At 31.0% G+C, this 11,161-nt stretch overlaps 1 protein-coding gene across 1 annotated transcript; it reads left to right on the forward strand.

Moving 5' to 3' along the window:
- The first annotated feature begins 3,291 nt into the window (after positions 1-3,291).
- LOC145334887 (uncharacterized) lies at positions 3,292-10,490 on the forward strand. Its single transcript, XM_080180501.1, has 7 exons — positions 3,292-3,445; positions 4,428-4,485; positions 6,735-6,782; positions 7,733-7,809; positions 8,824-8,893; positions 10,109-10,175; positions 10,405-10,490. The coding sequence occupies exons 1-7, from the start codon at positions 3,316-3,318 to the stop codon at positions 10,447-10,449; spliced, it is 495 nt and encodes a 164-aa protein (XP_080036627.1). The 5' UTR covers positions 3,292-3,315; the 3' UTR covers positions 10,450-10,490.
- Positions 10,491-11,161: the final 671 nt, after the last annotated feature.

Below are 11,161 nucleotides of genomic sequence, written 5' to 3' on the forward strand. Positions count from 1 at the left end.
TCTTAAGCTTCAGACGGACAGACAGACGGACAGACATCAGAAAACTTGTGATAATTAGTTCATAAGTTACACAGATAACGTAATGTATGTACTAGTTCATAAAAAAAATTTATTTCTCATTTATTTTAAAACGTAGAGCTTTTAGAAAAATAGATAAAATAGTTACAGATGGTAACAAAGAAAGGTTAATCTACCCTCTGGAAAAAGAAAGACTAAAACCTCCCTATACAAATCCATCAAAATTTTAGAGCGATTGATCCAGTCGTTAACAAGATCTTACAAAACATTAAAAAACTAAATAAATAGGTAACTTACTGCTATATTATGAAGATAAAAAATACACTTTAATATTAAATCCGATTAACTTAAGCTTGTTAAATTTTAGTTTAAATGCGATTTAAATTTCAAATCATTCTTGGTATTTTGCTAATCTAAACTCTTTCTGGTAGCAAAACTATTTTTTGATTCCAAATGTCTGTCTGTCTTTCATTCTATCTTTCTGAGGTCTGAAATGTTTTTGCCAAACAATTTTGTTGAGGAAAAGGGGCAGGGGTGGTTATAATAAAGGAAAAATGGGAGCTTTGTATATTGCCTATAAATAGTGACGTCATACAATGCAAATGACCAATAATAGGTTAATACAGGCAATACAATGACTTTTAAGGCCAGTATACTTTTTAATTAACCAATTGTAGGTCAGTATGACGTCATATTTTGTATAGGCACTATAAAAAGCTTTAAAAAAATATGATTTAGTATATTCTACAAATATACCTAATGATTTTATTATGTGATACTGTTATATAACACTATTTAAGCCAAGACATACTTACATTTTTTGACTTGATTGTAGAGGTGCTTCGCTTATAATAAAATGCGACGAATCGCCCCCTAAGTGGCGTTGCCACGAAAGGGGCTTTTCCCGAATATTTAAATCATACAAAAAGTATCAACAAAGTTAAAAATCAACATGCTTTAAATGTATGTACATTTGGATGTTAAATTCTGGTAACAATTATGACATGCTACGATTTCTAAATCGTACCTTACTATTGCAGGAATCACACTGTCAAAACATACTTTTGTTAACTATAAGAGCTTTTTGTTTCAGAAGGACTGGCCCTAATTATAGATAAGCTTCGCTTCTAAAAATACAAAAACTGCAGCTTCATTTACTTATTTGTGAATTATGTTTTCTAGTATGGCTTTGAAGCCGATCAATATCCCCTGGATTATTAACCAATTATTAGCCATAAGACAAAATTATGTTTCATATCATAATTTATATAATTTTCCTCCAATAATAAAATAAAAGTTCATAAAATAAATACAAGTTTTATTGGCTTGGGACTTCGGCCTCTGGGGACAAACAAAACTGGTAATAATATTTCTTTTACTATCCGCGGAAACCTGTCTATAATACGATGCAATAAACAACTATTCTCCTTTATATATTAGGCGTAACATCTAAATTGTTAAACATTTAGCTAGGCATAAAGTATTAGGAATACAACAAATGGAGCGAAGACACTAAATATTAGCAGGACAATAATGCCCATAGGGAGCGTAGCTATGACCTATTAACAATATTTTTAGGAAATGGAAATTAACCCCTTACGGTCGGGCCCCTTGCCGCACCTTAATCAGTCGGGGGGGGGGGGGCGTTCAACGCCCCCCCCATATTATCTCAGTTCCTATTAGAGCTAGAGGGCTAAAAACTATGTGCAAGTCCCCTGTGTTATGATGAATTTCCGACCTTAAGTGAATCAAAGTCAATTTTCGCTTCCTTCACCCTTTTATTTAACAACTTTTGTTTTTAGGTCCTTTTTCACTTAAAAATTTCAAACGGCTGTAATTTTCTTAATTTTGAAGCTAGAAGAACAATTTTTTCACAGAAAATGTTTATCTTTCGGTCGGCGGTCGGCGGGAAAACGGCGGCGGATCTTTGTGAAATTTTAATACGTTATGTAGACATGTGAGAAAAGCTTAAGTTAAAAATTTGAAGTCTTTAAGTAAAAAATTGCGGCCACAGGAGCCTTTTAAAAATTTCTGGAGACCTGGAGGATCGGGACCTGCAGGATCATACCTGGAACCTGAAATTGACTTGAACACCTGTATTTCATATAAGGATGTACTACTAGAGGATAATTTAGTATTTTAGTAAGATAAAATGCTTTGTTTAAGTTGAAACAATTTTTTTGCTCTTTACCTGGATCACCCTGCCAGGTTTGCCGACATCCTGTGCCCGCCAGGATGGAGATATTCAAAAAATTCCAACTCTCAGTTATGTGTTTTACCCATACTTAAAAAGTCAAGCAGTTTGGGCTCTTTATCTTTCACACACAGAAAATGAGATAGAAAAAAACGGAAGGGCGGGCGTTAAACGACCGTTAAGGGTTAAGTTAACTATCTTGATGTAAAAATTATAATTATTAAAAGGAATCATTATGTTTAGTTTGAAACAATTCTAAATTTATATTAAAAGCATCTTTGGATAGGAAAGCGGACGTACTGCCGGAGCGACCCTTAATTTAGAAAAACCTTTGCTTTTAACAAGAAATTTAGTGTAGGTTATAAGAATAGCAATGACAATTATCTTCATAAGTAGTGAAGCAATAACAAGTTAAACCTTTCTATGAAACGTATATCAATTCTTGATAAAAAAGTAAAATAATGCCTTTTTGTGTGTCTGCATAAATGAAAACCTTGCTAACCCCTAACGTAAAGTTTTTATAGATTTTGGAACATCCCTATAATTTGACCAAACAATAAATTTCTCTCCTTTCTACTTTAGTGTGGTAAGACAAACTTGCAAACCCCCTCATTTAAACTTTTCCTAGAACTAAGCAGCATCTATGGGCGCAGCCACTGGTAAAGGTGTAAAATATCGAAGCCTCTCAACATTAATATCATTATGAAGGCTATCAACAATAAAACAAGCTATTTTCAGAAAAGTGTTAAAATATTAAAATACAAAAATACAAAAAAAATATTTATCGCATCGTATTATAAACAGCTTTCTGCGGATATAAAATGTACAAGTATGAATATATTTTTATTTATATTTGTAGAAAACTGGATATAATACGATGCTAGACATAGTTATTCCGTATTAATACCTGAAAAGAAAACTTTTCCATAAAATAAAATAAAACTCTTTTGTTTAATCAATATTGTTCAGTACATACATAAGTCATAAAAGTGTATCAATTGTATAGTAGCTTTGCTTCAAAGCTTTATATATTATTAAAAATCCTGTAAGATAAGAAACATAATTTGTCAGTTCAGTCATTTAGTAATTTGATCAATATAAAGATGTTATTAATTGTTGCTGCACTAATATTATTTGGAGAAAGCTTTGCTTTGAACAAGAATGGATATGTTAATAGGAGTGAAGCTGTGTGGAATAGAAATATAAAGACAGAATATTGTTTTCAATGTTTAGGTATGCTGGTTGTTTTTTATAATTAGGGTCGGTACGTACGTCCGTACGTCCGAGACAGATTTATGTGGTAGTTAGGTACGATTTAGAAAGCGTAGCAACTTTATAATCATTACCTGAGTGTCCGCACGTCCATTTTAAACATGTTGTCTTTTTACTTTTTCAACAAAAAATTTTTAAGTGATCTAATTATCTGATTGTTCTAATTTTTGCTATATTGATTTCTGGGACAACAAAGTACAATATTATAAGCAAAGCAACTCTATAATCATTTCCTAAAAATGTAAGTATGTCCGTAAACATTATCCTGTATCAAGAAGTTTTTTTTAACAAATTAACTCACAATTTTGCTTTGACTCTTATCCATTTATATTCTGCTTATTCAGTTCAGACACTATACAAGTGTTAATGTCCGTTTGTCCTACCGTTTCAGAGCTTACCTTTTATGGATGGTGTCATCCTTGTTTTCAGTTTTTCATAATTTTTTAGTACGTATATTACTAAATGATACGAAGTTATAGGTTGATAGCATCAATAGAAGAATGGATATAGGGACAAACGAACGTTAGCTATTGAGTAGCAGTGATTTAAAATTTAAGAAATGATATTTGAATAAGTGCATGGTGCCTTTCTATTGATGATCTGATCATAGTTTCGCTACGATTCCTAGATTGCAGTTTATTGTTATAAGAATCTTCATGCAAAGTTTCAACCTGATAGAACGATAAGATTTGCAAACAAAATTTTAATTGATTTGTAATTGCCTTGTGAGCCTTTACTTTCCCCCTTTATTAGAAGCAAATTAATACTTTTTAATTAATCGCTAACCCTTGCACTGGCTTTACCTGCGGAGCTCTTACCATACAGGCTACCCTATACCCAATATGCAATGTAACCTAAACATTTTGTGCTTGTCTAGGCACTTTGAGGGAAACCTCTAAATTTTGTCTTATCTCTTGATTTGATTTTGAAATGTTTTTTTCAGAGGTTGAAATTACATCAACTGGAGGAGCAGCTCAGTATCAGGCAAACAGGCTTGGCAGGTATGAACTATGGATTATTGGTTGAAAAGTCTGGACACTATCAGTTTGAAAGGAGTGATTTATAGTCTGCAAAAGACAGGAATTTAAAGGGAAAAGACGATTGATGACAAATTTATATGCACATCCACAGTACCCCGTCCCATTCTAGAAAAATTTTGTTAAAATTTTGGCCCCTAGCCAAAATATGGTTGATTTATGCAAAATAATATCCCATGCAAAATATTTTTTCTGTAATGCAAAAATCGAGATGGAACAAGCACTGCAAAGTTTTAAAATCTGCATAAAGACCTGTTTTTAAAGCTCTTGTACCATCTCAATTTTAAAGATTTTCCAAAAATTTCAATTCTAGTGAGTCGATATAAACCTGAAATTTACCAAAAACAAGGATGACAACATCCATAAGTAGCAAAGCACAAAAAAATGTGGATGGGAATATGTAGAAGTAGATTTAAAGTGTATTTATTAAAATCAAGAATAGATTTATAGGAGAAAATAAACACAAAACCTTGTTTTATTTTATATGATGAAGGTTAAAGTAAATTACATACTAGATGCACATAACAATGGGAAAAAATATATTGAAACTGTTAATGCAAAAAAGTTTTAAAATTGGATCAAAAATACCAAAGATATGGGAAAATATGTCAAATATATAAAAATAGCCAAAAACTTACCAAAAGGCAGTTTGGCCGCCATTGTTTCTTTTCTAAAAACGCCAGAAATTTAATTTTAATATCTTTAACAGAAATTTTTTTGAAAATTGGACCATAAACACCAAAGATATGGGGAAAAATGTGAAAAATATAAAAATAGCCAAAAACCTGCAAAAAGGCAGTCTGATCGTCATAGTTGTTTTTTTCAAATGACAGGAAATTTAATTTTCATATCTTTAACTGAAAAAATTTTGAAAAACGGGCATAAACACCAAAGATATGGGGAAAAATGTGAAAAATATAAAAAAAACCTGCAAAAAGGCAGTCTGACCGCCATTATTGTTTTCTTCAAATTTAATTTTATATCTTTAACTGAAAAAAATTTAAAAATCGGACCATAAACACCAAAGATATGGGGAAAATTTGGAAAATATAAAAATAGCCAAAAACCTGCTAAAAAGCAGTCCGACTGCCATTGATGTTTTATAGTTAATTGTGCTTCTTGATGATGGGAATGTTGTTAAAAAATTTCAGCTCTCTATCTTTTATAGGAACCGAGAAAATCACATTTCCCCCAATTCATTAATTACATACGGACGGACAGACGGGCATTGTGAATTATAGAGTAGCTTTGCTACTAAAAATGGGGTCCGTCTCAATTATAACATATGAAGGACGAAGGTGTAGCAAGTAATCTTCCAAAGTAAAAATTGCCAAATTGCAAATGTATATAATAGGGTTGGGCCAGATTGGACAGATAAAAATATACGGCTGATTTATAATGCCGGATATCTGGTATTCAGGTTTATAACAACACACTAGAATTGAAATTTTTTGAAAATCTTTAAAATTAAGATAGTATAAACTTTTTAAAATCTGCAAAAAGACCTGTTTTTAAAGCTTTTGTTCCATCTCAATTTTAAAGATTTTTACAAAAGTTTAACTCTAGTGTGTCAATATAAACCTGAATCTGGCCTTATAAATCAGTCGGATATCTGTAACCGTCAAATCCGACCCAACCCTATTATTTATGTATGCAATTTGGCAATTTTTACTTTGGAAGATTACTTGCTACACCTTCGTCCTTCATATGTTATAATTGAGACGGACCCCAATTTTTTTGGGTAAATTTCAGGTTTATATTGACACACTAGAATTGAAAAGTGCTTGTACCATTGCAATTTTTAAATTACATAAAATATTTTTTGCATGGGTAGTTTTTATTTGCATAAATCAACCATATTTTGGCTGGGGGCCAAAATTTTAACAAAATTTTTCTTAAACGGGACGTGGTAATCCACAGTTGTAATGGACAAAGTTTTTCTTTCTATAGATTACAAAATATTGGTTAAAAAGTTTGAACATTACTAGTTTAAAAAGAGCCATATACTTACTGAGAACTGATTAAGTTCTCCATTATAAAGAATCTTTACATAGGTATAAGGAAGGTTTTGATAGGAGGCTGTAATATCTTTCGACAATTATATTCATGGGTTGGTTCTAGGTTATATTTTCTATCTCCAAAAATTGAGCTACTTGAAGCTAGAAGCGCAGAAACTAAAATCACATAAAAACTAAAAACTGCTTAACATTTAGGTATAAAATTGCTGGAGCCTTGTGGGATAATATGGTTCCTTACTTTCAGTAAGTCAGTTTATTTATTTAGAAAGGTAAAGCAACTTTATAATTCTGAATGTTCTTTGTTTCTGTTTAAGATAAATGTAAAATATTGCCATGCTATGATCATTGAGTTTATTATCCTAAACTTTGTCCTTTCGTCTATTCTTTACATGTAATATGAAAATCCACGAGAAAGATGTGAATTTCTCAGCTACTGTTGAAAATAGAGACCTAAAGTTTTTTTCATACATATAACTACCTCCCTCCCTTTTTCAATGCCATTTTTCGTCTGCTAGCAAACTGTTTTCTGCTACTTGACTGTGTAAATATTCCCGTTACCATTGGTTGATTTTCAAAGACCCAATTGAGAGTAGGCAATAAGTCATTGCGATAGGAAAATACAGTTATTGAACCCTTTCTCCTTCTAGTGTTTTACTCTAATGTCAAAACTACTTATCGAGACGAGAAAATCTTTAGCAACTTTAAAAAAACTATTTAAGAATATGTTATGGTTAGAATTTTATCCTAAAGAAAACGGACAATAATTAGGATTTTTTATGACTTCCATGATGATAAAGCATTCATTCTGTTATAATCAACGTTATCCGTTTGTTTATTATATTATGTTATGTTTTTATCAATATTCATATTGTAACTTGAAGGAGTAAAACACTGTTATTATTGGAATTTTAATTCAATCCAAATTTCTTCGTCCCTATTTAAGATATGAAAATTATTCTTTCGAAGGGAAGATTTAGAGCCTTGCAAACACCAGGAAAAAAAACTATATAATATACGTGGATATTGTGTCAGGGGATTTTTCGTCTTCAATTTAAGTTGCTAATATAGTCCTTAGATATTGGTGAATACATTCCTCCATAGTCAAAAGAGTTGGTGAGGGGTATCGTTATATTAGCCAGCTAGAAAAATTTTGCATTTTCAACTGCACCAAAAAGTCGTCTTCCATATTTTAGATCTGAAAATGGACAATATCTAACACCTGGTCCAACCTCAAACCCTGGATATAAATCTGTTCCTTGGGTTATTTCAGGTATAAAAACACAAGGACCACTACATCCAATAGAAGCCAAGATTTAAAAAAAAAACATGCTGCCATTAAAACAAGATATTGAAAAAGTATTCCGTTTATTGTTTTTTTTTTAATAGCTAATTCACTTTTTCTGTTTATATTTATCATTCCGTAACGCTATTTGGATGATATGATTTTTCTACTTTTCAAGTTAGAGGATGAATTTTTGTGTGCAGATTCCCTGTATTACTGAACATGCTGTATATAATTTACTTGTCGTGCATGCTATATTTAAAAGCATATGTAAAAGGTTTCGTGATTCTTAATGTATACATGTATTCTTAATGAACCATTATAACTAAATATCTACTATAAAACTGTATGTCTGTTTGTTCATCAGTGATTTCTTATGCTTCGTTACCTATAGATGTTGTCATCCTTGTTTATATTAAGAAGTGAAAGGAGGTATGAATGCAGGGATACAGAACAAGTTACACAGAAATAAATATCACATCTAGTTATAGATGTTATCATCCTTGTTTATATTAAGAAGTGAAAGGAGGTATGAATGCAGGAATACAGAACAAATTACACAGTAATGAATATCACATCTAGTTATAGATGTTATCATCCTTGTTTATATTAAGAAGTAAAAGGAGGTATGAATGCAGGAATACAGAACAAATTACACAGTAATGAATATCACATCTAGTTATAGATGTTATCATCCTTGTTTATATTAAGAAGTGAAAGGAGGTATGAATGCAGGAATACAGAACAAATTACACAGTAATGAATATCACATCTAGTTATAGATGTTATCATCCTTGTTTATATTAAGAAGTGAAAGGAGGTATGAATGCAGGAATACAGAACAAATTACACAGTAATGAATATCACATCTAGTTATAGATGTTGTCATCCTTGTTTATATTAAGAAGTGAAAGGAGGTATGAATGCAGGGATACAGAACAAGTTACACAGTAATGAATATCACATCTAGTTATAGATGTTATCATCCTTGTTTATATTAAGAAGTGAAAGGAGGTATGAATGCAGGGATACAGAACAAGTTACACAGCAATGAATATCACATCTTCTGTCCGTAAGTAATACAACACTTTTAACAGTTATAAAGGGTGTTTAAAAAAAACAATCGCTTTACTCTTTTCAATATAAACCCTACAGTTTTGGTCAAAAATTAACAAAAAATGACCCAAATCATGTCCAAGCAATGACAATGAGGAAACATTATTGAATTTTGATTTCTACTCACCTCTCCTGAGCACTACAGCTCTTGTCCCAGCCCTTGTGGAAAATTTTTCTCTACGTGGAGAGTGCATATTTTATTACAAATTAAGACAGTTTTGTCTTTTTTTAAGAAAGAATAAACTGTCTAAGGTACTTGAAATCTTGTAGATAGACCCCATAATGTTTAGGATTTATGATGAAGCATATAAAGACCTTCCTATAGACGCCTTAACCAGATTTCTGACTCAATCCTTGCCAATTTGGCATCAAAAAGACAGGCCCATCAAACATTGAGACATGACTGCTCTGTCTTTAAAATAAAGAAGAACCCGTCTTAAGTACTTAAAATCTTGTAGATAGAACTTATAATGTTTAGAATATTTTATGGATCATGTAAAGACCTTTCTATAGACACCTTAATCAGGTTTCTAACACAATCTGAGCCATTTTGACATCAAAAAGAAAGATCTGTCAAACATCAAGATCTAGAGAGACCCGCCAAGTCTCAATGTTTAATGGGTCGGTCTTTTTTATGCCAAATTGGCTAGAATTGAGTTAGAAACCTGGTTAAGGCATCTATAGAAAGGTCTTTACATGCTCCATCAAAAATTATAAACATTATGGGGCCTTTCTACAAGATTTTAAGTACTTAAGACGATTTGTTGATTTTTAATCTCAATGTAGGGAAAAATTCTCCACAAGGGCTAGGACTCGAGCTGTAGTGCTCAGAGAGGTTAGTAGAAATCAAAATTCAATAGTGCTTTCTCATTGTCATTGCTTGGACATGATTTGGGTCATTTTTTGTTAGTTTTTGACTAAAACTGTAGGGTTTATATTGAAAAGAGTTAAGCGATTGGTTTTTTTTTAAACACCCTTTATATATCTATCTCAACCATAACTTTTAAATTAATTTTATATTCTGCTGCATTATAAAGAAAACAAATAATAAAAAAAAATTTATTGCCTTTCCTGTAAAATCGAATTTCATTTGCAAAAAAAGTTCTAGAAAGCTGTTTATAATACGATGCGGAAAAATAATTATTCTTAAACTAAAGATATTGTTTTATAGATGGGAGCTGAGTGAAGGTTGGGAATATGTTCATCAATTTCAATGGTTTGTTGACCCTACTTTACAGGCAAGTTGTTGAGGTAGTAGTTGTTACCAGTGTTGTTATAGAAGTAGGAATAAAGGTTGTTGTTGAAGTAGTTGTTGTTAATATAGTTGTTGTAGAAGTAAGAACTATAGTTGTTGTTAAATTAAAAGTTACCAGTGTTGATTTTAAAAGTAAGTGAATGGTTGTTATTGAAGTGGCTAAAATTGCTGTTGTTAGCAATGATGTTGTTGTTTATTATAACTGTTTTTAGGTGACATGTGTTGAATTTAAAGAAATTGCAGATCAATATGTTTAAATTACATAATCTCTATTTGAAATATAAAAAGAAAACTAAAAGATTGTTTGATTTATTAAGACAAAATATTTTCTACATTATGGGACAGTCTAATAAAATTATCGAAACGATTTAAAACGATGTGCAATAATTCCTGGAACAGTTAGGTTTAGTTAGGAATATGTGGGTTTATCACCATAGCTGGAAAGTCCGTAATGTCTAGTTTAAAATTGGTTTGCTCTTTGAAAAAAACAATGTTTAAAACAAAAATAATTCATTTTTTGACGAACATATATTTGCATATAAAAATCCATTAACATAATTGTATATTTTTTTTACAAATTACATTTCAAAATATATTTTTTTCTTGATTTTCAGTAAAAAATTTTAGAAACCCTATTAATATGTTTTTTTTTGTGATATTAATTTATGAAATGGATGCATAATAGACTAGCATTTAAGTTTGAAATTTTTTAGTTGGCCAAATAACTAAATAAACCTCCCATTTGAAATTACCCCTAACCCCACTAAAAAATTGTCTGGCAGCACATATTAACAAAGGTTAACCTATTTTAGTTGATAGGTATACGTAAATTTGAATATCATAGACACAATAAAATGCATAGGCTAAATAACAATAATAAGCGTGTTTTATAAATGCATAAATAACATATATTTGGGATAAAGTAAAAAATAAATTTGGGAAGATATCATTTTTTTTACTTTTATAAGC

The sequence above is a fragment of the Acartia tonsa genome, chromosome 13, assembly GCF_053477335.1.
Source record: "Acartia tonsa isolate MP-2025a chromosome 13, ASM5347733v1, whole genome shotgun sequence".
NCBI lineage: Eukaryota > Metazoa > Arthropoda > Copepoda > Calanoida > Acartiidae > Acartia > Acartia tonsa.

Bases quoted from the DNA above. Each gene is read 5' to 3' on its own strand.
- LOC145334887 (XM_080180501.1), top strand. From the start codon at position 3,316: ATGTTATTAATTGTTGCTGCACTAATATTATTTGGAGAAAGCTTTGCT. The intron at 3,446-4,427 runs GTATGCTGGTTG...TGTTTTTTTCAG, and splicing joins ATATTGTTTTCAATGTTTAG to AGGTTGAAATTACATCAACT. The intron at 4,486-6,734 runs GTATGAACTATG...CTTAACATTTAG, and splicing joins CAGGCAAACAGGCTTGGCAG to GTATAAAATTGCTGGAGCCT.